Consider the following 27,236-nt stretch of genomic DNA (forward strand, 5'->3'; position numbering starts at 1 on the left):
CAAAGTTTCACGAAACTGGAAACGTCACCAGGTTGTGTGAAAAACGAGTTCAGATGTCAGACGGTAACCTTACGTTACTACGTAGCCGGACACTGTCAGAACGTAGGGTTCGTGTGTTATTTTTCCTGGTGCGATCTCATACAGGACACCAATACCCCTGGAGGTCTCTTGTCTGCCTTTATCGCGGAATACCCATTTTAAAATAAATCGTTTTGCAGTGGTGTATCTTAAATCCTGTTCTCCTCGCAATTAATTGAATATTAGGATAACGAATGTCATCCATTTTCTACAAATGGACAAAATCTATTCATTATTCATGTTAATTCAGTATTTCACAGGTTAATAGAATACTTGTGGTATCTACAGCCACTGCATTCTCCAGTGCATATTTGTGCACTACTCTTTGCGCTCTACATAACGTCGTTTATTAATCTCTGCGCTAATTGGTGTCTCTGCAGTTCTTCTATTTTTTCCTGTTTGTCATTGGACAATACAAACCCTGCCCCCTTGAGGACGTTCTATTGGTCAGCGACGGGTCATTTTGTTCAAGATAAGGTATTTGATTGGTCTACAGCTGTCTCTCTTACTGATTGGTGGAGAGTAAGAGTTCCGCTTCACCTTGCAGGCCTGGGATTGGCTGAAAGTGGACATGTGACTGTTAAGTGTTTTGTGTTTGAGAAACATGGAGGTACAACTAGGTACAACAGGAGAAAGACAAAATACCCAATTTAAAATAATACAATTTATATAAATAATTAAGAGCGATAATAACATGAAGAAGAATATTCTTCTAGTGTGTCCGATTCTCCCATCTGCTGGGGTTCCATGGGATTTCTTTTTGATTTACAGATAAACAAGTACGTTTGTAGTTGTAAACAAAGTCATCTTAACTGCCTACCTGGATTTGTTTTCGCGGAAAGAGAGATTTTGGTTTGGGAAAATAAATCGCCAGTTGTTTTTTTTTCCACGGGACAGGTAAGGGTGGTGTCTGATTCGTTGTTATTTGATCTTTTGACTTTGTCGTCGGCGTAAAATGCTCCCTTAACGTACTGCAAACCACCTTCTTTTTACTTTGAAAGTCTTATAAAACACATAAAAATGATTTGTATATGTTAATTACCGTCTAAAATTAACGTTTATGTAGTGGTAAAGAAAGACCTGGTGCCCCTTACTTTGTCGTCTTGGGATATCTTTACGAAAAGGTTATGCACGGCCTCAATTTGTGTATCCTTCGGGGGTTTTAAAGTTATATCACAGTAGCAGCTAGAAAATGGTGAAGTGTAAGGATTTATACACAAATTAGTTAAGAAGATGGCAAACAACCACAAAAATCCGACACGTAGGCAACCCCAGTACTGTAAAGGCACAGTCCAGCACGGACATACAGTACTAACAACGTGTAGCTCTCAAGGACCAAGGAACCTCTCAAGGAATGACGTTAGTCATTCCGGACTGAAGTGAATTAATTTATTTACTTCTATTCACTAGAACTCGCACGTCCTACATGTCTTTACGAATCTAGAATTTGAGCGTGCACCCTTGCAGCAGGTCACCCAACACCTTATTTATGAAGCACCTTTCCCAACCCGAGGATGCTGCATGGAGTAATAAGTAATAACAGGAACATACAGGTTTATGCAGATAGAATGTAGGGCAGTTAGACAAAGCTGTAGTAAAAAGGTAAGTTTTGAGTTATATCATCCATAACAAAAGACCAGCGACGGCAGGCACAGTGAGCACAAGTCCTGGATTTAGTCCTGGGTACAGTGGAAGTGCCGGAAGGAGATCAGTAGTTTCTGACCATGTGTGTGACACGATCTTGCTGTTTCCAACTAAGCGTGTTGAACTTCCCTCATTTCTCTCCTGTCTTTGTTTTCTTCCTTCTTGACCCTGTTTTGGTGTCTAGTCCTTCTCCTTGCCTGTCCATGTCTTATCTTAACTCGGTTTACAGTGATGTCTTTCTGCACCAGGGCTTGCCTCCTGCTCATATGCAGCTTCTCCAAAAGCTGCCTTCTCCAAAACCAGCCTACACTCCTAAACAATGTTAGTTTGTTTTATCCAAAGGTAATGCAAGTCATTGCAGGTCTTAGGAGTATAACGGTGTATCACAATAGTAGTCTGGATTATAAATTCAGTCATTTAAGCACTAGATCACTGTTGAACTCCCGGGCATGAGTTTGGTTCATGGTCGTGGTCTTCCAGAGCAGCTTCTGAGAGCTCGGCTGTGCAGATTCTGTGCAGATTTCAGCAGCTGGAGCTTTATGACCTCACACAGTAGCCCTAAAAGAACAGTATCTGGGCAATACAGTGCAGACCTGAGCAGTTGGAGCTTGGTGACATCACAAAGCAGCCCTAAAAGAACAGTACTTGGGCAATTACATGCGGACCGGACCAGTTGGAGCTTGGTGACATCACACAGCAGCCGTAAAAGAACAGTATCTGGGCAATTCAGTGCAGACCTGAGCAGTTGGAGCTCTGTGACATCATACAACAGCCCTAAAAGAACAGTATCTGGGCAATTCAGTGCAGACCTGAGCAGTTGGAGCTTGGTGACATCACACAGCATCCCTAGAAGAACAGTATCTGGGCAATTCAGTGCAGACCTGAGCAGTTGGAGCTTTGTGACCCCACACAGCAGCCCTAAAAGAACAGTAGGCAATTCTGGGCAGAATTGTACTGAGATCATTTGCACTTCAAAGACACCAGCTTTGTCTTTTGTCTCCTTGTCCTTTCTTCCTGTCACTTTTGGCTGGCTGTGGTGCTCCTGGCCCTTTCCAGAGCGAAAAATGGGGGGTCTGAGCAGCAGGCTGGGGGCGTCAGCGGTTGGGAGGCCAGGGGGTGCCGTGGAGTCGAGGCACAGCTGCGAGTGCAGGAAGAGGAAGCGGAACATGGGGTGCCAGTGTGACAGCGATGGGGAAGAGGACCCGGACCGCCTGCTTAACACGCCACGCAGGTCAGGGATCCCCAGCATCTTGTCACTGTTTCAGCTGGATCAAGTGTTTGCAATGCACCCTTCCTATCTCCACTGCCAGACGTGGGGGCAGTCGGTGTTCTGTCTGGTTAAGCAAAGCTGAGCCTTAATTAGACAATTGACCCTGAAGCTTGAGATACTTAAGGTGTAGTGAGAGAAGTACTTTTCCAGAAATGAAACTATTAAGCATTGCCTGTTCATTAAATTTAGTTAAAAAAATAAATTATACCTGGATCTTGTGCACTTGTGACCCCACTTAAACTCCTTACCTCACACAGAATGTGGCACTCCACTAAATCGTGCCCTCCTCACTTTTTGAGGCAGAACTGTCACACATCCTGACGCATTCAAGCTCTTCTATCAGACACTGATGGATGAGGATGGAAATATGATTTAGAATATGTATCCTAGTCTCAGGTATCACTTTGCAGTTTTCAGCATATTTTATGGGGTGCAAGATCCTGCAATGCCCATATTCCATAGATGAAGAAGGCAAGTCCGTTTCATGTTGTCAATAAGTATTTTTTCAAAAATGCTAAAAACCCACAAAACATTTTATTGAAAATTTTAATACGTTTCACTTGAGGTTTAATGGCTGGATTGTTTGTTCTGTACTCCCATATCTATTATCGTTTTTAAATGCACTTTTCTCGTAGATTAAAATTGGCTTTGAAGAAGTCCATTGGGTTGACTCTCAATTCCTATCACGATTCTGAATACTTGAATCATTTAGTCCATTTTCAGACGTCTCTATTTAAGGCAAAAAAAAAAATATTTTACTCTGTCACTTTAGGACAGTACCTTAAGCCTGGGAACATATCTGGGTACCAGTGGTCTCTGAACTAATTGCAGAGAAGCAATTTTTTGTTACATGGGGACCATTTGTATATATAGTATTCTAAATCAGGTCTTTGCATTGTAGACTTTTAGCACAACATCTCTTGATATAAATTCTCTGCCTTTGATTATAATTTAATTATATGTCCTAACACTTTGTTTGTTTTGTCAAGAAAATGATTTTCCAACCTAAAACAATAAACCTTTTCATAGGTAGATATTTTCAAGTCACCTCTTTTCTCTCCATCTCATTTTGCCTCTTGCTGCAGGAAGAAGCTCAAAACTACATCGAAGTACATTTACCAGACCCTGTTCCTGAATGGAGAGAACAGTGACATCCGTATCTGTGCTCTGGGCCAGGAGTGGAATCTCCATAAGGTCTACCTCTGCCAGGTGAAGCTGGACAGCCCCTGAGCTCTTCAGTATTGAATAGAGCCGTTGTGCCAGAGAGCAGGGCTGCCCAGCCCTGACGTTTGGGATGTCTGTCTTCTGCTGTCTTTTTTTATCCCTTTATAGCTGCACTCTCAAATACTTGGATGTTATTTTTCATTGTTTATAGCCATTAAAAGTATAAAAGGTCTGAGATAAACCTTATAATTTACAGTAGTTCTGACATGGTAGGTGTTTTGTGGTGTTCTGCCCAGTGCATGATTTAAATGCAGCTGACTGATCGATATACTACTGCTAAAAAGATTATAGAAAACTGTACAGTTCCACTGTGTTTGGGGAATAGTATCAAAACTGTACCATTACCTACATTCTTCTTGTTGTCTCTTTTCACTCTCTCACTCCTCCCTCCCTGTGCTTTTCTGTCTTCTCTCACTGCAGTCGGGCTATTTCTCCAGTATGTTCAGTGGCTCCTGGAAGGAGTCCAGCATGACCGTCATCGAGCTGGAGATCCCAGACCAGAACATTGATACTGAGGGTGAGTACTTGCCCTGATCATCACTGCCCTGAGTCCCAGATCGCTGGGCACTAGTGTTTTTCTCCCATATTTTTGGAAATCCACAGCTTCAGGCCAGGCTACCATCCATTAATGGGCTTGTGTTGACCTCAGGAGGGCAGCACTGACATCACATGTATGCACGTGCTGTCAGAGAAGCAAGAGTCTTCAGGATGACATGTATTTTTTTCAGTGCACTCTCAACTTCGTCCCATTTGCGTTTTTTTTTTTATTATTTGTAAGCAGTTGCTCTTTTTGTACATCTCAAATTAAGTTTGCAATCTGGTAATTGACGTGGCTTAACATACTCTTGTCTTCCTCCAAAACTACATTGTCAGAGTCATCTGCCAGTTCTGCAAATCCCGCAGTGCCTACAGAAGATTTAACCTCAAGTTCAGGAACTCGGGCATTCCCAGCTGTTGTGCACCACTGTGGACATCCCAGCTGCTTAGTCAAGAGTCTAACTGGTGTTACCTGGATCAGATTGATTATAATTTAACACCTCCAGGCACGAAAAGAGTTTTGACAACTGCTGCTACACCTCAAGTTTAGATAAGATAAGATCACTTTATTAGCCATATTCAATTTCTTGCATTAGGAATTCGTCTTTTCTCATACCTCAGCTTGCTCTCTATGAGACACAGACAGGGAGAGAAGCTAGGGGTCAGAGCGCAGGGTCAGCCATTTATACGGCGCCCCTGGAGCAGTTGGGGTTCAGGCCTTGCTCAGGGACAAGGTAGGATTCCTCTGCCAGAGTAAGATTTGAACTGGCAACCTTCCAGCCACAGGCGCAGATCCTTAGCCACAGTGCCACTGCTTCGCAATTTTAGATAGGCTTTTAATTTTAAAAGACTATATCTCAAATATATTTCATATGTCCATTTGAGCTATCCAGTCAGTTCTGTTAAGGGTTTAAATTGGAATATGAAGAGGTTCCTGCAGTCCTCCAGGAGCTGAGGTTGGCTGTCTCGTTATAGGTAGTGGATTACTACCTCAGTGAGAAGTTGGAGTGGCTGTGTATGTAACATACAAGTGCATGTCGAGCCTGTCATTATTTTGATGTGCATGCATTTCTATGAATAACCACACAGAGGGTTGACTGATCACCTTGTGCAGCTCTGCAGGTGGCGTTTGGGTCTTTGTACCGAGATGATGTTCTAATCAAGCCCAGCAGAGTGGTCAGCATCCTGGCAGCAGCCTGCATGCTTCAGCTGGTCAGTGCCACAAAACGTGATCTTTTAACTTTGAGCAATTTTTTTTGCTTTGCATTACTAATAATGATGCATCTTATCCCATCTTTCTAAATATAAAGATCTACAGCTTTGAAAATCCCAAATGTTGCATTAGCTTTTGCTGAAAGTAAAACAAAAAAATTAAGCAGGATTGAAATGAAATGAATTCCTGTAGTATTGTAGTATGAGCTATTGAACATTTTTTAAGCTCTAGGCAATAATGTATAAACCAAAGCAGGCTTTTTTTTTGTTATAGACCTACCCACTTGCCAATTGTTCAGACATTTCTCTGTAATAACTACTCCCATCCCTCTTGAAAGACCGACAGCAGGATGAGAGAGAGAGAATGAGACCTGCTGCACACTCCACAGTGCCTGATGGGAGGGTTAGCACTAATTGGAGGAGCAGTGCATATCTGATGTCACTGCAAGCCTGCAAATGCTTGTCAAGTCACAGGGATGGCCATTTCCCAGAAGGGCAAGAGAGCCCTAACTTACTGATCCTACAGCTTGGTTTCGGTTTTGCTCTGCCTGTTGGGCATCGCCTCTTAAGGGGTCTCAATCATAGTTGGTTAGTGATTTGAGCCAGGATTAAGCATTGCTTTCACTAAATTTGCAACAGAAGTAAGCAATTCCTTATTCTGCTTCAGTACATTTCATCAATACATTTTGTACTAAAGTCTGCAGCTCATAATATCTGAAATACCATTGGTCCGCTTGTTTAATTAGTGCGATTTTAAAGAACATGATAGTTTTCTCTTGAACATAGATAGAAGTATCCACAGTTAGAGAAAGCTTCTTATCCTATTAAGGGCAGTGGTAAATGAAAAATACTCAATAATATGATTTATTGGTTGAAAACTTAATTAATGATTTTTAAGTCTCTTGAAAACAACCTAAACAAGACCATGTCAGTCCATTTTCTCAATATTTCTTTAGATCTGGTTAAAATAGAAATGTTAATTAGCCAAGAGTTCAGGCCTCGAGTTTTTAAAGTAGTGACCTTTGCAGATGAGATTCTAGCCTGCAGTTCAATTGTTATCCAACAGGTGTCCCTGTAGACACACTAATCTCTGCAATCATTAGGTAATCAGCACAGAAACATTGATTGATATTACAGTTGGGAACTAATTATGATGAGGTTATTGGTACAAATCAATAAAGACTGACATTAAACTGTAAAAAATGTATTGTACAACAAATGTAATTTTGTTTTGGAAAGCCTACTCTTTATCATTGAACTGCACTGAAAAGATAAGAATAGACTGGCATTTAAAATCACAAAAATACACAAAATAGAAGGCATTGTGAGCGGTACTCGTCTTTAAAAAAACTTGGAATGCAGACATGGTAATTTACTATTAAGTATAGGTTTTCTGTCTACGTTAATATTATCATGGAAAAAGTTGAACATCCCAAGATATGTGTTTCCAATAAACACAAATGATGGGACAGTTCCTACAGCAAATCAACTGAGAAAGGAGTTTTTACTGAAGATTGAATTACGCAAAAACAAAAAAGTGATCATAACATCTGACGCTACTGACAAGTCTACTTGTGTAAGCCATTACTATGTTTAGCACATTTTGTATTACAAGGACAATGAAGCACTATTGAACTGATGATTATTCTAGCAGGTTATCTGCAATCTGAGAATTACTCCTCAGTGCTACTGAATATCATGACATCTTCAAAATGCATTTGAAGTGCATTTCAAAAAGCGTGACCAGGCTTGTCCTGGATAAATTTAATTACACAATCAAGGCATACAGTGGCATTTTTCTAGGCCTATTGCCAAATTCAATATGTCTGACATGTGGTGTCCAGAGTAGCTATCCACAGTATAACATGGGCGAATAATGTCTACATTTGGGAAAATCTTCTTGGAACCATGAAAAAAGCTGGAAAATACATTTTAAAGAATACATGAGAGATATCGTGAAACAGAAAGGCTATATTCTACCAATAAGGCCATCTCCATAAACATGCAATAAAATGAAAGACTTAATAAATACTTACAAAGTACTGGCACAACACCAGCAGAATAATGAACAGACCTGACATCATGAGACTGACCTGCTGTAATGAATTGATCAGTGTATCAACCTCTTGTTGTTGGAGGACTGACAAGCATTGCTGCCTGTTAGTACTGGGGCCCTGCCTTCCAGACCTGGGGTGCTATCTGTGTGGAGTTTGTATGCTCTCCCCATGTTCGTGTGGGTTTCCTCACACAGTCCAGAAACATACTAGTAGGTTAGTTGGCTTCTGGGAAAACTGGCCCTGGTGTGCACGTTTGCGTGTCTGTGTCTGCCCGGTGAGGGGCTGCTGTCCTTTCCAGGGTGTACCCCACTTTGCTTTGTGGGGTAGACTTTGTCTCCCCCATGTCCCCAGATTGGTTGAAGCATTTAGAACATGGATAAATTGTTTTGTTCATCAGTGTTTTCTTAACTACCCTTTTTTTGGTGGTTTGACATTTTGAAGTTTTCAGGTTTGATGTTGTGTAAGCATGAAACACAAAGGTAGGAACTGATGTAGAAAGTCTTTTTTTGGGCTAAAGTGTCAGTGTGTTTCTGTGTAGGACGGGCTGATCCAGCAGTGTGGGGAGACGATGAAGGAGACCATCACTGTGAAGACTGTATGTGGATATTACACATCTGCTGGGACCTACGGCCTTGACTCGGTTAAGAAAGAGTCAGTATGTCTACCACACTGTCTGCCAGCCGTCGTTCTGAAAAGCCTCAGTGCTGCAGGTTCAATAGCGGCCTTTAGCCCACATGGGTGCAGTCAAGTACCAGGCCTTCAAGTCTTTACGAACACAGGGCATTGTCACAACTCACTGCACATTAAGTCACTTAAATAATTTTCCATTCATTGCAAATGTTCTGCCCTAGAATAGACTGGCAGGCATGCTGGACTAATGAAGTCTGAGCCAAATGTCAGAATGTGTTTATCTGTAGCATTGATCTCTAATCTTGATCCTGGAGAACTCCATTGATCCGAGTCTTACAGAAGTCTTTGTAGCTGAAGATCATGTAGGGTTTGTGTAATGAAATTGATTAATGGATTAATCAAGCATGACATGAGAGCCTTCTGTTCGGGTTTTATTTCTGACCATATGGGATCAATTGTGTTCCAGGTGTTTGGAGTGGCTCCTCAACAACCTGATGACACACCAGAGTGTGGAGCTGATGAAGGAGCTCAGGTAAGGGTGCTTATGGCTGAAGTCCATTCTGAATACTCCCTTGTAATACTGCTTTGCAATGCAGTGCAGTTTTCCATTAGAGGATCATGTGACAGGCTCAGCCAGTGCCTCTCATTTCCCTCTTGCATTTAGAAAGATTTTGTATTCGTAACTATGATTTCAGATGTTGTACCTATATTTAGCTTACAGAAGCATCTCTCTTCTTTTTAAATTGAATATTTATTAGGGCATTTTGTTTAACAGCTGGTGAAAATAATTGACCTATAACCATACAAATGTAGGTTAAACAGGTTCTGCAGTGCCACCTGTAAAATCCTTTGTGGGCTGAAGTTTTATTTAAAGAAAATGAGTTGTTAGTTTTGTTATACCCACGTGATTTAGAATTGCCAGTTGTATTTCTCGTATCTCAGCTTGCTGCTACAAGCCTATGATCTGCCCACCTTTTGAGCTCTTCGTCTCTTAATACTTCAAGCAGCACATCCCCATACTGGAGATTTGGCACAAATTGCACAAGTATGGTGCTCCTCACAATTGCACCTCATATCTGCAAGCACCCAGGAGGCCATAGTGGTCATTGTCTCACTGATTTATGAGAGCACCCTGGCCTTCTTATCCCAGATTAGGGGATTCCCGGTCACAGTCCACTGTCACAGTTACACACAGGTCACAGTCCACGGTCCAGGCGATGTGATCCAAGGTCGAACCCACAATCACAGTGCTCAGCTCGTGCTCAGGCAAGCACCTTTAGCGGTTGAGCCTCCAGGGAAGGTCCCGAGCTGCTGATTATTTGGGAAACTGAAATAAAGTTTATTTTTTCTCTTCTAACTCTGGTCCTGAAGAGTCCCACTCCAGTAAGGCTTTTAACAGGCTTACATGTTTTTAAACACTGGCAACACCAATCATCAGCTGGCGAATCATGCAAGTAGTCTGTTCAGTTAAGAGAACCCTGGAGCACAGAAGAGTACTTAGATTCTAGTCCCAAATCATCCTGAAATTAATGTAACAAGCCTCTTGTTTGTTTAATCACAGTGGAAATGTTCCATATATGTATGTGCTGTGGCTGACTTGGTGTCTTTTTCTTTTTCAGCACAGGGATGATGGAGCAGCTGGTTAAGTCACCTGATCTTTTTGTCATGCAGGTGGAGATGGATGTTTACACTGCTCTGAAGAAAGTGAGCAACAAGCTTTTCTTGTGTTGTCGAATACCGTTCCCACTATGTTCAAGTGCTGAACTCGGGTGCTTTGCAAACAGCGGTCCATGTCACGTTGGCTAGGTTACTCTGGCAGAGTGTAATCACAGTGCAGCGGCTCCTACTGGCTGTCTGATTCTTTCACAGTCGTCTGAACTAATTTTTAGATTCGGACACTTTTCTGTAGTCTTTAGAAATGCCACCCAGTTTAATGTCTCCAATTGCGTCTTCACATCAGGACTCGGAGAGACATCCGCTGTCTGAGAATGAGGAAGCACAGTCAGGCCCCTCTGAGAGTGATGGGTAATATAGGGGTGATTAATAAGAGTCATTGGATTGGGGCTTGGGGTTGCAGGACCAGGGCTAAAGACCCCTACACCCCTACATATTAGGAAGGTCTAATCTGATTGCGTCTGTCCTGTCTCTTGTGTCATACGGTTCATACAGGTAAAACAGAATTGCTTTGTCCACATTAAGCTATAAGTGAGGAAGTGGTGGTAAGTAAGCACACTGCATTAATGCTTTAAGCATTGCTTCCGAAACAGTTGATGGGAATAAGAAAGTGAAGCCAACGGGATAAAATCTACTATTCCAAAATGGCAGTGTCCTCCAAAGACATGTACAGCTAACTCTACACTCAAAAGATCTAAGGCAGAATTCACTCTTATTTACCATTTCTGGAATGCATATAATGAAAAAGAAAAGCTTTATTTTACATATGCTATACTTTGAGTTGTTAAGGTTTATCAACTCTAGGTAAAATCAAGTCTAAGATCCAGTTTGCATCTGAGTTCAAACTACTTTTTTCCTTTGTAATGAATTGGTGCATGCATGGAAATTTAAAATGAGAATTTAAGTAGGGACTCAGTTTTTCATTGCTTTTTGGCGTCTTCTCTGCACTTCTTAATTTATTTGAATGCTGATTAAACTCCTTAATACTTTAATATTGAAGTATTCTCCTTCTTAAGTATTTCTTAAGCAATTTAAACAGTTATATGAGGGTGGAAATGCATAAATTGATGTAGTATGAATAGAGGCTTAAATTCTCATTGCTAGTGCCTCTCTCTCTCTCAGTGGACATTCCTGCAGCTGCACCCCTCCTGGAACGGGCCTGTTAAACAGCTGCTAGCTGACGCAGATGTCTGGATTGCTATGGAGAAGAAAGGTCTGTGTGCTTTGTGTTCTTTAGATGTAGCGTGCTGTAATGGACATGCATTGTCAGTGTTTTTACTATAGAGCCTTCAGAGAGCACCTGAAGAGAGCAGTGGGGTAAAATGACAAAATTATTAACAGAATGGAATAAAGCTGAGTTTGTGACTTCTACATCTTAAGTTTAGAGGTCCCTAAAACAATGAAATTCCTCATTCCAATGAATGGAATTCAATTTTTGTACTGTACTTCTGCACACCAGTATAAAATCCATTCTGGCTCATGGACACTGGCACTGACCTGATGCACAACTCCAACTCCAGCAACTTCAGTGTGCTTGGTGCTGTAGCAAACCTGTGACATTAGTCACGTTTTCTTATATTGGCAATGTATTCTACTCTGTGGCCCACAAACAGGAGCATGAACTCAGGAAAATGTAGTGTGGAAATTTCTTTGGCTCCCGAGGCATGAATGTCTCAGTTTTCTTACCGACATCAAAGAAATTCTTACACATTTCTTCTGCGTGTCCGTACAGCTCGTGTGCCGCTGGCTGCTGAGAGCCGTGGTAGAGCATGAGTAGTTTTATATGTGTATCCATTCATCACCCCTGAGTGTGCCTGTTCTAGAGCTGGCGGAAGGGATGTCGTTCCTGGACACTCCGGAGGGCATCCCCTTCTTGCCCGTCTTCCGACACGTCCGCCTGCAGTACGTGATCAACGACCTGGCATCGGCGCGCATTGTGGAGCGGGACGCCATCCTGCCTTCCGGTGAGCCAGCGCAGTCCGGGACAAGGCGCTCCGTCTTCCCAAATCCACCTCCATCCCAAGTGCTTTTCCGCGTCACTGCATTGAATAGGAAACAAAGCAGAGGAAACCTATCAGTTGGGTAACTGTTAAGATACTTAGATCCAAGAATTACCGCAGCAGAAGTAACAGAATCTGGAGTTTTAGCATTATTGACTAGTGCATATAGAGTTCTGCAATGGCCCCATCTCAGATACTGTAACAGAGTGGTATAACAATGAATGCATCAAGATAAGTGTGGTGGAACACAATGGCAGACATTTAGGAGCCCTGTTTCTTAGACAATTCACTAAACTAAACATATCGCCCTGCCATATCCGAAATGCCACTTGCTAGTTGTAAAGTGTTAACATTGGCAAGTAATTGATATCTTAAACAATGTTGCAGTTAAATAAAAGCTACTCTATGGTTACAATAAATCCAGATCTCTCAGGACTATACTGAACTGATGAGGTCTGAGATACAGGATGCACCCTTTTCTCACGGGCTTGGTGCTTCATTTTCCTACCCTTGGGCAGGAGGTGGAGAGGGTGGAGTACTGGTGTCACAACGCACAAAAGCAGGTCCCTTCTGCACTAACAGCAGTGTGCTGAGCTGAAAGGATGTGAGTCTCTCTCTGTTGTGTTCCAGAGTGGCTGTCTGCGGTCTATAAGCACCAGTGGTTTGCCATGCTGAGGACAGAACATGACAGTGACACCGGGTATGTAGCTGGAGAGGTGGGGTGGGTCCCGTATTTGTCAATTGTTCAGAAATTGTCTTACTGAATTTCGTTCAGGGCTCGTAAACAGTGCAGGACCTGGTGACGTATTCTTTTTGTACGTGTTGTGTTGTTCATTATTAGCTAATCTTGAGGGAAGGGAACGGATGCTTGGGGGAGGAAAGCATCTAATTTGTATTTTTTCATGTGACTAGCACAGTATTCCAAGGTGACTCATTTAATAACTCTGTGATCCCACACACCAGCCATTTAAAACAGCTTTTGATTACTCTATTTAAATATTGATAGTTTCTCCTCTGGGCATGTCAGTGCAGCTTGTTTCACGATAAAGAGTCTTTTTGTTCTGCAACACTGTGCAATAGCGCGTGCCTGTTACCCAGGCTGTTCTAAAAGAAGGCGAGGGCTCCTGGTTTACTAAGCACTTTTCGGCATGGGGTGTAATTGCAGCGTGATCCTCTAACAACGCCAGAGAGCTCTGGCCTTCTCATTAGAACTCCCCTATTAAGCTTTCATTACAGCTCCAGCTGTCCAGGGCAGTTTCTTAATGAGGCTGGCTGACTCGGATGAGACTGGCAGTGGCTGGATCTCTCTTCTCCTTAGTCTGGTGCTTGACTCTGCTCATAATTGTCCCACTAAATTTATGCGCATACTTATAAGAGTGACTCAGATCTTCCATGGCAAGTTCAGAAGTGAATACTGATATGGAGTCTATGTTTTAAAGCTGAAGAATTAATTGCACTCCTTTTGGATGCTGTTTACAGCACATTCACATCAGGTTTCTGTTCTTCATCTGCATTCATGCACTTCTACCTTTCGATTGACATGTGCACCACCTTGCCTCTACCTCTGTATGCCTTAAAAAATGAAAGCTGTAGTCTGCAGTGTTTCATTAAACTTGGAGATCAGTGTATTAATGTTTTTTAAATGACACGCAGGCAAGCTTTTTTACCTTGACCACTGGAACACCTGGTCTACCACTAATTTCTTAAGGGGGGCAGTTCACATCGAATGTACTCAGACATTTTTTTCCATGCCCCTAGTGTTAGTAACATGACTATCAGCTGCTTGACTTCTCAGAATGTCCTGTACAGGAAGGCTCCGCTTCCAGCAGTCTGAGCTTTTTCTTACGTGCTGCCTATATCTTCCTCTGTACTTGAAATTGATTTCTCTCTCTCAGCCCCCAGGAAGCCAATAAGGAGGAGTTTGAATTGAACAGTATGCGATGTGGAAGAAAGCTGGCCAAGGACGGAGATGTGAGTCAAGCTTATTTTTTTGAGCTGTCCATTCTGAGTAGACATACTGGTTTAGACCCATGACACCTGCTCTTGCTCTTTTAGCACAAGATGTCCAAGGCAAAGATGATTTGCTCTTGAGCTTTCTCTCTCTTGAATATTAACTGATCTACCAAATCTTTTGAATTTAGATGACTTGCTCAGTCATGTTCATCTACATTCAGTAGATTCCTTCTTCATTCTGTTCATATCTTATTGAAGATGCTAAGTGTACAGTCAGGACAGTCTGGAATAAATATTTACATACACCCACTGTATGGTGACCAGGGGCACTGTACTACAGGGGGGTGCAATATTCCAGATGAGATAAACAGGATTCTGACTGGTGAGTCGTTAAAGATCCCATGATGCCCTTAGCATAGAAGTGTCACCCTGATGTACTGGCTAAATTCTATCCTGGTCTTGTGCAATCTGGCTTTTCTAAAGTCCCCCCTGAATTTGACAGGTGAACCACATTTTCACCTATACTGTCTACTGTGATTGCTGGTGCACAGATACAGCCACTCGTCACCCAGTAGTGGATGAAGTGGCTTGCCTCATATATGTAGAAGATCTTGAGATTCTTGTAGATAAAAAACGTTGTAGAAATGCAAAGAATTCTCATCGCGTTCTTGGCGTGCACATCTCCTTCTGTAGTACTGCTGGAGGTGGACTGGGTTCAACTTCGGCTTTGACCTGCTGGTCACCTACACCAACCGCTTCATCGTCTTCAAGAGGAACACGCTGAGCCAGCCGTGTGGCGGCTCGGTCAGCCTGCAGCCTCGCCGCCACATCGCGTACAGGTGAGCTGGAGAGCTCGGAGCTCGGGGGTTCTTTGCCCCAGGTTGCCCATGGAGCCACCTGCTCTGTTTTGCGAGCTCTAACCCTTTTGCTCTTTGCGCAGGCTGCGGCTGGCGTCTTTTGATGGTAGCGGGAAGCTGGTGTTCAGCCGTTCCACTGGGTATCAGCTGCTGGCTTTGGAGAAGGACCAGGTGAGGAGGGAAGGAGGGGCAGGGCTGTGCCTGGAGCTCAGATGGGGTCAGATACCAGTACTGCTTGATATGCTTTAAAGACACATCGTGTGAAAATCCCCTCTGTGTGTTTATTTTTTTTTCCCCCCATAGGAGTACGTGGTCATGAATCTGGACAGTCGTCTCCTGGTGTTCCCCTTGTTTATCTGCTGCAACTTCCTGTACACCTCCCCTCCCAACCGGAGGGTGGACAGTCCCGAGCCAGAGAGCAGCAGCCGCAGCCTGTCCTGAGCCTTGTCCGTCCACCTGCAGGGGAGTCTCGCTCCGCCACCCCGAGGGGCCGGAGTCCTCTCTCTGCCTGCTGCCCAGTGCCGACCGCCGCATTGGAACACCTTAGAAAACGTACTTTCTTTTCAGAAAGTATCAGTGGAAATAAAGGCCAGCAGGACTGTGCACTGGCCACACCGGGGTCCACGAGTCTCAAAGGACTAAAGATTTTTTCCATTTAGTTTTTTTGAATACGAAACATTTGTATTTTTTTACGTAACATTTGTGTAGTTGTCATCATCATAACAGTAATTTGTCTGGATATACCTCAAGCTCAGTTCTCCGGAGTGCTGGCAGCGGAGTTAGTGCAGATAAACCTGTAATGTCTTGAACTGAGAGTTAATGTCCTGGCTTTCACAGAGCACTGCAGGAGTGCTGTAGCTGAAACAGCATTATGGGGCCACTCGGCCACCCAAGAGCCAAACGACCTGTAAGAGAGTGATGCTTTTTAACATTCGATCCTCCAATCCTGTTTAACTTTCTTAACCATCCTGTTAACTGTTATGTCGGTGCTTTACAACTCAAATCTTTGGGGGGCGGGGGCTTTTTACACCCCATTTTTTTTATAAAACTTCTCAGATATTTTTGAGAAGATTTTTTAAACTGGTGATTTACAATGATTTTCTTTTTTGAGGATGCAAGATTGGTGATGCACGCGCATTTTTACAGGCAGTGACATTTCAAGACTTCGGCTACGATCTTTCCTTTCACTGACTTAAATGCCTGAAACCCCTGAGCAGAAGGGTTTAATTTCAGGACAAGAGGGCCTCAGAGTCTTTCAGGTTTTCTTCACTGAGCATTTTAATACCCGATGCAGCTCACTGGACCAATTTATCCCCTTTTCTCCAGACTGAAGCAGGCGGTGATTATATCAGGAAACCTCTAGGAGGTACTGGACTGTGACAATAAGTGAACAGATATAAAGATCACTGCCCTGGGTCCTGCACACCCAATTTTGTTGTTTTTTTTATGACTGATACAAAAATGATACGCTGAAATATTTTCCTATTCAGCAGCTCAGGATTTTTGAAACAAATGTGAAATATCATTAAGTCTTTGTGCATGTGCCCTCAAAGGCTGATAGGTTGGGAAAAATTAATTCCACACCAAAGCAACAATAACCAAGGGACTTTTTTTTTTTTTACAATAACTAAAATGTAGCCCTGTTAATGGTGCTTGCGTTATATTTTTATATTTTTGAAAAAGCTTTGGTCGGGGCTAGGTTAAGGAAAGGAGGTGGTAGGGAAACTTGAATTTCTGTTAAACTGGGGCATGAAAAAATATCCACTTGTTTATGTATATCTAAAATAAATTTTCATGCTTCCCATTTGTGGTGCATGTTTTCAGAGGAAACGTAATACCCTCCATTACATTAGCCTATCATTGTTTGGGTGGAAAACAGGCTCAGAATACTGGACTTCAGCAAGTCCTTATCTCAGGTTCACAGCTCCTTAAGCATTGTCAATTCAGTTCCAAAGCAGAGAGTGAGAATAGATAGCAAATGCCAAATCTTAATGTGGCAAACAAGCATATATTTGTGAAGGCTTGAAGTTCAGTCTCTCTAATGGAGATGAAATGCACAAATGAAGAATCGTTTTTTGATGAGCCAGAAGCAGATGAGTAAAATCATGTTAATAGTTTTATTGATACCAGATCAATAGATTAAACAGAAAGCCTTGCCTGGTAGCGACAGCTCACAGTTAAGGCTTTCTGAAATGCATCCAGTGGGAAATTAAAAGGAAGGACTTAAAACCCAGCGTTGCTTTGAGTTGAGACTTAATTAAAATAGTGCTTCAGGTATAGAGCCCGGTGTGTGAATCAGAACACAAGCAACAAATGAACATCTCAACATTAATGGGCTTGTGTTAAGTTTTTTGTTTATTGAGAGCTGGGATAAAAAGACATTTTAAAGTAACCTTCTTGTTGGACCACCATTTCAAATTATGTCCAATAAGTCAGTCATATAAAACACTCAGATTTCGTTTCCTCTGTGTCAGATGCCTCACAGTTACTGTATTTGCACAGTGGTGAACTATGTAGAAGAATAATTGTAGAAGCTGTTATGTATAGAATAATGGCTCAGTGTTAATATAGAAACAGTTGTTCTCTCTGAATGAGTAGGCCTGTATTGACCTATCTTAGAGTTTGGAAATAAGAGACTATCTTGGTTGCTTTGTTGTTCAGGTATGTTGATCTCTCAGCTTCATCCAGCCATTTTGTGACAGATCCTAGGTCTTCACTTTCAGCTGCTTGGCCTGGAAGTTGGTTCCAAATGTCCACTTTTTTCTGTGCAAAGGAGTATCTGTGACGGTCCGATCTATGTACGCCAGCTCTTAGTTTTCATTTATTTCATTTTCAACAGGACCTTCAACTGCCTGGGGTCTTGTTTTAGTGTTGAGGATAAAGCCATATTTAAATCAGGCTGACTTTCTTTCTAATGTTAGTATCTTACATGCGATGCAAAGCAATATACATTTTGTCTTGCTTGTAGGTCTGGAAGCACTAAGCTACTCATCATGCACTTTAGATTGCAGAATTCTGCTCCACTCACTTTCTTACGTGTGTGGCTGATAATTCGTCAAATGCCTTTGACATTACAAGTCAGGTGTCTGCAATGCAGAGGAGGGTGAGGAGCCCTGCGGTTTCCAGATGCTAGCTGACCGAGCCCGGTGTTCTGCCTCAGTCCTCTGCAGACGGGGGGGGTGGCTCTCTCAGTGGCTGGTCGGGTGGGTGCGGTGGGGGCGAGGCAGCAGGGAGGCGAAGCTCTGGCGGAAGTCACGGCTCATGAAGGCGTACAGGACCGGGTTGTTGAAGGAGTGCGAGAAGGCCACGGCCTGCACCACAGCCAGCCACATCTTCTCCGTCACCTCGTCGCACCAGTCCGCCAGCACATCTGCAAGCAGACGAGCAGGCCCTCAGGTACAGGACACAGCCTTTATATTCACTCTTTCACCTGACTGGACATGGCAGCTCTCCCTTCCTGTATGAGTCTGCATCCATGTGTCTCTCCACTTGTTGATCCATCTCCCCAGTCTGTACATGGGTCTCTATCCCACTTGCCTAGAACCATTGCGAATTGTGAAAATGAGTTTCTATCCCCTGAGGAGGATGCTGAGCCTGAAGAGATATGCTTGGTTTATCATGCGTTCTGCTGTCGGAGGTGACACTCTTCTGTCTCTCCAGCGATGGACAAATCTGTAACAGTGTGAGCTCCCTCTGCTTCATGGGAAAAACCCGGTGTACTTGCAAAGCTTACGAGGTGCTCTGCAAACCCCTGACAAGTACTTTACGCAAGCAGAGTATGCAAGCCAAACTCATGTTTAATTAATAACCAGTTTCTGACCTCGTCTCCTACAGCCATGATAGCCAAGCCCTCAAAATGCTCTTTTTTAAATTAGTTTGAGTTTCTCTTATTCTACTGCTGTTGATGCTGCTTGTGTAAGTGAGCTGGTAGTTAATATGTGACAAAACCTCATGTCTTAATTTTTCCTAGACTCTGTTCCGGTGCCTCTTCCTAAATCCCATTGCCCATGTGTTGCTAACCTCATCAATGAGTCCCTGAAATCTGGCCCTAATGTTAGCAAAAACTTTGCCAGGATCTTCAAGTATTTAACAACTACTGTTCAGTCTTCCAATTTGCCTTTTCTCTAAACAAGTCTGGAATAAGTGGTTATAGTTCAATTACAATCTTGCAGCTAATTAGTTAGCTAACTCTTTCATGCAGTGTTGAGGCACAGTAGTCACAGGGCTGTTTATGATTGGTTTCTGATGGCTTCTGTCTCTGGACCACATTATTTTTTTCCTTCTGGACTGAAGCGTTGCTCTCGATTCCGTATATCGTGGCACCCTACCTGATCAAATGGAAAAGTACATGGGGATTACTGGTACATCTTTTCATTGGTCGGTCTCCTGTGTGGCTAATTCATCATTCACAGCTGATGTTACCCCACTAACTCACTGTTCCTTAAGGGATTTTACTGCAACTTGTCTTTTTAGTATTTACACAATGCTTCTTGGTCAGATCACCACCACTGATTTGAATTTTGCTTACTTTACCGGTGTCCATCTTAATATCAGGCATGGATGCAACAAAACTGTGACCAGACAGAGGTTATGTAAATAGGCTCCCAATATTAGCGTTGCAAAGTGGGTGACCAGTGCTGTACCTGATCGTACTTGATGGAACCCTGATGTTCCACTGGGCCTGGTGGGATCACTTGAAGAGCATGTCAGAAGCATTACAACATCTTACAAATGTGTAACATTGCTAAGACGCTTGCTCTGCCTGTCTGCTGCTTCAGGTTTGATCCACACCAACAAAATTTACTTTAATTCCTTAGTTACCAGCATATCTTCTACTGTGTAGAAGGTACTGTGCAGCCTGGCTTCCAGTGAAATTTGGACTGAATTAGACTGTACTTTTAGGTTCTCCGGCTCACATATGATGCACTGAATGGGTAAACTCCAGGTTGTCTCAAGCACTTATCGCATGAATATAGTCCAGCTCTTAACCAGAGATCTGCTGAGTCAGGCTTTCTTACCAGGCTCCATACAATGAGCAACAGAACATTCTCATGGGCAGCACAACATCAGAGGAGCAAATTGCTCAGGTCGTTTAGAGACTCTGTGACTGTAATTAAATTCCCTTATAGACCTGTCTTTTCACTAAAACTTTTAAAGTACAGTTTAGTTTTACTCTCAGTTTCACAAAGTCAATTTGCTGTGCTGTTTTTCCCCCCCACTTTCTCTTTGTTCATGTTGCAGACCATAAAGTTATAGTGCTATGGGTTTGTTGAAAAGCAAATAAAAAAGCATTGGAATCAGCTTTTAAGATGCTTGGATTGGAAGAGGGTGGATTGGGAAAGGAGAAATGGCTCTGGATAAGGAAAGACAATTACAAAAACGAAATCCATCTCTCGGGGAAAACTCCTCCGCAGAGTGATGCTTTGTTTTCCTGACAGCTCTGACAGTCAGGTTGAGCTTTGAGAGAGGACTCGCTTCAGAGATGGCGGGGGGAAAAAAACCGAGGCCTCCGGGCATCTGAATCTTCTCCCGAGCAGCCATTGTCAGCGTTGCCAGAATGATAAATGTTGGCAGATTTTTTTTTTGTTGTTTGTGGTATTTTTCACATGAAAAGTGATCACAGGGCAAGATTGGCATCAAAACCTCCACATACCTGCCAGTGACAAGTTATGAATTACACTGCACTCGATGGCAGACCTCTGCCCCTTGCTCGGTGGAAATCTGCCATCTTCTGCTGATTTCATTTTCAGTAATGGGTAGGCAGGCCGAGGTTTTGATTAATCCTGACCACAGTCTCCTGGGATAGCTTACCCCGGGTCTTAGCAACAAAGTGCAAATGACCTCTCATTTTCTATAAGACCACAGAACAGCAGCACAACAAACCAAGTAAACTTAAGAAAATATTTTTAGCAAGCATTGCCCTGTTGAATTTGCTTCCAATTGCATCTGTCCTTTCGCTTCATCTGAAAGCACTCAACTGTATAGGAACACATTTTTTCTTCAGCTCTTTGCAATATAAATCAAGATGTACTATATGTACTTGGTGAGATCTCTGGATTTTGTCCAGTCTCTGTACCTCTCATCAAATGAGTGAGGAAAAAATATTTTTAATACGGGGAGCTCGACACTTTGACTTGCCCAGAGCACATTTGATTTTTAATTACAGGAAGGTAGGCAGATGGTGAAATTTGCATTTTTTCGTGTCTAGAACCCCAAGGGAGGATAAACTCTTGAGTCGCTCATGGGACTGGGTGTCCCAGTACAGCTGGTTTTCTTTAAGGAGAATCAGTGCAACTCCCAGGCAAACAGCTAACAAGTCCCTGAGTTCCTGTGTCTCCCTCTGGCTAAATGAACTGCTAATAGACTAATTGGTTAGTCTGAAGGCTCCGGTTTTGTGGGAACATCTTTGCATTGTATTTCAAACCCCATTATTAGCCATCAACTGAACCAATTGCTGTTCCTGGCTGTCAGGACATTTCATTGCCAAGACTTATTCGTGTAAAACCCTACTTTTATCAAATATTTAAAGAACACCTCAGGTCGATAAGGAAGCCTGGGGCAACATAAGATAAAACAGAATGGTGCATTTGGAAAATATTGACTCCAGACCTTTTAAAAAAAACTTGTTATAAAGAAGCTGGATACTTAAATTTGTGTGGTATCCTTTCCTACTTAAACAACAACCCTTTTCATTACTGATAGTCCACGGCTTTATCTGCAGGATTTGTAATATCTGATTTCCCTGTTGTTGGCAAAGCTGGTACATGGCCTGTCTAATTCACTTTGTAAAAGTACAAGTGGAAACTGTCTGCTACACGGCAGTTTCAGATCCTGAGGACGACAGGCTTGCTCAGACTTAAAAGAGGAGAGCACATGCATGTGTGTTCCCAGTGTACCACAGTGATCTGGAAATCAAGTAACATCCCCAGAATCTGGGAGCTGATTTTATCTATGTGTTTTCTGGGGAAAATGGATCACATGCAGTAACCAGTAAACCTACTTTGCTAATAAACCCTTTTAGGACAGTTTTTGTGAAATGTTTTAACCATTGCTGCAGACAAATCGGGATGATAAGATGGGACTGTAACACTGAATACTGAAAGCCAGGAAGGAAGCAACTGAGATTTCCTCAACATCTGAAAAGCAGGACACCACAGTCCCACAAGCACCCTAGTGTCACATCTGCATATTATGGAGCAGAGAACCTGAACAAGGAACCAGGGGACATGATTCAAGATCCCATCGCACTGCTCATCAGAGTAGGGGTGTCTGGCAAAATTACGCCTCAGCTTGAATAAACCACCTTTCCTGAAGCTCTCCCCCGAATTCAATCCGCGATGTCATTTTTCATTGCTTCAGTGCTCTTCCTGATCTGCTGTAGGGGTAAGGTCATTAGCGCATGGTGGCTATGATATGTCAGCCATTGGGTGTTGCTCCTTAATAGCAAATGAAGTGAGTCTCCCCCCACCCACAGTATATGCCAAAGTACTCTGGGATCCTTTGGCCTGAAAAGCAGTAAATAATTATTACTGTTGTTATCTAGCAATGCAGCTATTCCCCAGATCCATGGAGATGTTTATACAGTAAGCCTCTCTAACAGGTAAAGCATCACCAAGGCCAATTGTACACCACCAGTGCAACTCCAGCCAGAACTGGCCAATGCAGATGACATTGAAATGGACATCTAATGGGTAAATTGATTCTTAAATATATATGACAATGATGTAACTGCTGTGCTGCGTGCACGTTGTCAGAAGACAGGGCATACTGTCTAGATGACCAAATTAGCCGAGTGCAATTGCTAAACTTTGCACAATATGTATTGGTGCTTCTTCTTTCGTTTCTATGTTGTCATCTTTTTTGTACTAAGGAAAGGGGAAGTATTAGAAAAGGGACTAAGTGCTGTATTTTTCCACTGCATACAACATTTATAAAAAACCTGTACTGCCTGTAGCAAGTTGAGTCTCTGACGCACTCTGCAGAGTGACAGCACGGCTCCCAATATTGCAATATTAAAATAGACCTTACTCAGGTGAGAACTCTCTCTTATATAGGTATATTTCCGTGACACCATGCAGTGCAAGCTCAGTGCACACAGACGTTCAGTGACAGCTCACCATACTCAAAGAGCATGTGCACAATGTGGAAGGGTGCCCAGCAGGCAGCGAAGAGCAGCACCACCATCACCATCATCAACACGGCACGCTTCTTCCTCCTGCCAGAACAACAGACACGGGGAAAAAGAAAAACTTAAACCTTGACATGGCAACTTAGAGATGGGTGATTTTCTTCTAATCGGTCCCAATTTTCTCCCCATCTTTTGTTTCCGACTCCATCTGATGGAGGTGAAGCCCTGCAAACTGTCCACAGTTAAAGAAGCTGAGCGGCCATTCTGACGTTTCTAAAATGATTTGATTAACGATCAAAGGGAGTCATGTGAACTGGGGCTATCCTGTGTCCCAAGCAAAAAGCAGATCGTAATGGTTCAGCATTCATAATGCATTACTTTAAGCCAAATTGCTGGGATCACCAGTACACCAAATGACAAAAAACAAGCTCCAGTTTTCATAAAACCACCAAGCTATGTTTTTGGAGAATTTGGAAACGAATTTTGTCAAATACATAACTGAGAGATACTAAAATAAACATACCTTCATAAATGTTTTTTTTTTTCATTTTCAAAAGAATTGTGGCAGATTAAAGACAACCTTAGGTTTTGAGGAATGTGACCATGGGACATGAGAAAAAAAAAAGTTTTGCAATGGAATCTACAGACTACATCCTTGTTTCAAGAGCCTGCAGTCCCTTCCTTTCTCTCTCCCCCCCCTTAGATCTGAGCCAAAGGACCCAGACTATTTTCAAGATGGCCATTGTACAGATCACACTTTCTCACTGGCTACTTTTTTTTGCAGGTCTGGAAAGTTGAGTGGCTGCCCCCACAAGCCCTGCGCTCTCCAGTGGGTACCTGCAGCTCTTGCCGTTGTCGTGGCGGTGGAAGGAATTGAGAGATGAGGAGTCACCCACACGTCTGCGGACCCACAGTTCAAACCCGATCCGGGAGTACAGGAGCAGCATGGAGCCCAAAGGTAGCAGGAACAGCGCCACCAGCAGGAACAGGGCATAACTGCGCCTCAGAGAGAGGTCAGGCCAGCTCTCCAGACAGGAGACGTGGTGACGGTCAAACAGGAAATCATACTCTGCCTACACAGAGAGAGAGCAAGGGCAGGTCAGCTGCTTCTGGTCTGGTTTGGTTGTTTTTTTTCTTTTCCAGCTCTTTACCCCTAACATCCCAGCACCAGCAAAAGAGATTCACACAGAAAGACCTGAAGTGAATGGCTCAGAGAAAGCAATCAGAGAGTGGCCTCATAAGAATATAAGATTGCTTACAAATGAAAGGAGACCGTTCTGCTCATCTAGATTGTTTGGTTGTTAGTTAATTGATCCAAGGATCTCATCCAGTTATTTCTCCGAACAAGCCAGGGTATCAGCTGCAACAACATGGCTGGGTAGCTTGTTCCATGCTCCCACCACTCTTTGTGAATGGAACTGCCTTCAGTTCTTAATTTTGAATGCACTTTCAGTGTTCATTCTGAAGAAGTCTGCTGGCTTTGTCAGTGTGTTTGAGGATTTTGAATGCTTGACTAGCATTCAATCGACTAGCTCCAACACTGTCTTTTTACTGCTTGAACTACACAGGTGCACCTCCTATCTACCTTTTTGCATTTTGGCTCATTTTTTAATCTTACCTTCAGAGTCTGCACATACAGCATTGGCGACCCAACAATGGCTGAAACAGTCCACACCACTCCTGCACAAAGGAAGAGAGACAGAGACGAGCTGAACGAAAGTAGCCGCAATGTTTGACTCAAATGCTTCAAAACTGCTTGTTTTTTTATTTGCAGTTCATCATCCACTTTTTTTCCCCTCTTTCTTCTTGGAATTAAATATTGGCATTCTGCTTCAGTCATCATGAGGAAGATTTACATTTTTAAAAGCAAAAATGCTGTGGCCTCACTCCAGAAGAAAATCTAACATCAAACAGAAGTTCCAGTTGTGTAAAGTCTTCAAAGTTTGTGGCATTGAACTGGGATGTCATGTGATCTGGAGGACCTAAGCCCAGACAAACTGGTTAGGCAATGTCAGCAGTCAACAGCGGTCAGAAGAAATCAGAAAAGTCCTTTGGAGAGAAAGTTCACTTCTGGTGTTCTGGGGACAACAGGAAAGGTTAAACAGCCAACGCCAGCTGTTTAATGTTACCCACAAGTTAACATTGCCTCCTTAGTTGTTAAACACCCAAAACAGCCACCAATGAATCAATCAATTGCTTCATATAAGAAATTCCGAGTGCACAGAGGAGACCCAGAAAATCCTGTGACTCTTGAAGACCAGTCCATCATTAACCTCACTGATCAGGCAGGATAGTGGTGGACCATAAGATTTGTTTGATCGATCAAGTTTTTCTTCAACACAGTGAGGAAAAACTGCTGGACTGTGAATCTCATTGGCCATTGCTTTAGTTGTGTCATATAAACAGAAAATGCTCCCAAAAAGATGGAAATAGAGTTTTTTTTTTATTAGACCCTGCTCCTTACCCAGCATTCTGCAGGCCCGGCGGCTGGTGTACTGCCCTTTTTTCCTCAGCGGGTGGACGATGCCCTGGTACCTCTCCATGGCGATGCAGGTGAGCGTGAGAGTGCTGGATACCACGGCAACCAGTTGCACACATGGCAACACCTTGCAGCCCAGCTGGCCTGTGGGGAACAGTGTTCACACTTCATGGGACCACAGCCTGAAGAATTAAACTACTGTCTTTCAGCACATATTTCAGAGGCCTGCTATATGGCTTAAAATTGGGTGGTAGGAAAGATCACAAGAGGAGGCATTTGCTCCCTCTTGCTTACTTGCTTGTTAATTATTGGTCTCAGAATTTCATCCTGCCCTTTTTTGAAGGTTTCACTCATTTTCTGTGGTCCTCAGTTCATTTGTGAGCATGATGTCATCCAACAGACTGTACCTTACAGGATTCTGAATACTTTACTCAAATCTCTGGATAATCTCCTCTGCTCAAGAACAAAAGAGATCAATCAGCACCCTCTAACCTAAATGTGTGATATGCAACCCCCGTAGCCTTGCAGGCTTGCCATAATGCAAAGTAGTGATAATTGACACGGCTCTCCTCCAATCACAGCTGATCCTCCAGTACTGGGTGGTGCTACCTGTGATGTGATAAAAGAGGATTGGCTCAAAGGTGGCCAGGTGGGAGGTGTTAGGAAAGGCTATGAGTTGCATGAGCTTCTTTTCATCTATTGTATATACAGTACCTGTACTTATCATCAACTTGAAGGTCTGGTAGCATGGTGTACTTACAGATCCTAAACCCTGTCTGTTTGCATGTTCTTGCTGTTTTGGCAAAAACTAATTTTCTCTCAGCAAATTACAACTGAGCTCATAATTTACACATTCATGCTGGCTAGTCTAGCTTGTCTGGTAGATAACTGATCCAAGAATCTCATTCAGTCGTTGCTTGAAAGAAGCAATGGTATTGGCTTTGACTATGCAGCTAGGTTGTCAGGACTAAATATCAATTCATAAACTTAAAAATGACAAAGAAGAGTCACTTCTCTCAACTGGACAAATCATTGGCTAGATTCCTGCTATACAGTATGGGCTCACAGCAACCCAGGGGTAGGGAAACCATGCAAACTCCACACAGAAGGTATCCCAGGCCAGAACTGAGCACAGGATTTATAGGATTTACAGACTGTGAGGCACATAGAGCTAACCACCACACCATCCCACCGTAACCATGAGCAAAAAAAAACCCATAAAACTGAGCCACGATCGTTTTCAAAAACCTGTGCTTGATGAAAGTCTCATCACCATCTCATTGCTTTTGCTGGGTTAGAGTGCATAGACAGATAGGTCGATCAGGCAGTCAAAAGGATGGAGAGGTGGCCTCAGAGATCTCCGGGGGTAGATCAAGAGATAGAGAGAAGAGATGCATGTGTTTGAAAGTGACATCTTACCATCCAGAGGAATGATTCATTGCTTCCTGAGGGATGCTTCCCCTGCTCCCTGTACTGCCTTTCCCTCTCAGCTT

The 27,236-nt window shown here is 43.0% G+C and overlaps 2 protein-coding genes across 2 annotated transcripts; one reads left to right on the plus strand and one right to left on the minus strand.

Moving 5' to 3' along the window:
* The first annotated feature begins 656 nt into the window (after nucleotides 1–656).
* gmcl1 (germ cell-less, spermatogenesis associated) lies at nucleotides 657–16,940 on the plus strand. The gene is made up of 15 exons (XM_006625649.3): nucleotides 657–975; nucleotides 2,779–2,953; nucleotides 4,078–4,201; nucleotides 4,637–4,733; nucleotides 5,868–5,965; nucleotides 8,561–8,673; nucleotides 9,119–9,184; nucleotides 10,272–10,356; nucleotides 11,449–11,539; nucleotides 12,150–12,290; nucleotides 12,957–13,026; nucleotides 14,222–14,297; nucleotides 14,973–15,118; nucleotides 15,220–15,307; nucleotides 15,440–16,940. Exons 2-15 carry the CDS (start codon nucleotides 2,787–2,789, stop codon nucleotides 15,575–15,577), a joined length of 1,500 nt encoding a protein of 499 aa, XP_006625712.2. The 5' UTR covers nucleotides 657–975; nucleotides 2,779–2,786; the 3' UTR covers nucleotides 15,578–16,940.
* A 505-nt stretch (nucleotides 16,941–17,445) lies between these two features.
* Nucleotides 17,446–25,918, minus strand: LOC102693266 (pyroglutamylated RF-amide peptide receptor-like). Its single transcript, XM_006625648.3, has 5 exons — nucleotides 25,729–25,918; nucleotides 24,883–24,944; nucleotides 24,102–24,337; nucleotides 23,254–23,351; nucleotides 17,446–18,506 (listed from the first exon to the last, which is right to left on the minus strand). The coding sequence occupies exons 1-5, from the start codon at nucleotides 25,805–25,807 to the stop codon at nucleotides 18,325–18,327; spliced, it is 657 nt and encodes a 218-aa protein (XP_006625711.2). The 5' UTR covers nucleotides 25,808–25,918; the 3' UTR covers nucleotides 17,446–18,324.
* Nucleotides 25,919–27,236: the final 1,318 nt, after the last annotated feature.

This window comes from Lepisosteus oculatus, chromosome 2 (assembly GCF_040954835.1).
Source record: "Lepisosteus oculatus isolate fLepOcu1 chromosome 2, fLepOcu1.hap2, whole genome shotgun sequence".
In the NCBI taxonomy this organism is placed as follows: Eukaryota; Metazoa; Chordata; class Actinopteri; order Semionotiformes; family Lepisosteidae; genus Lepisosteus; species Lepisosteus oculatus.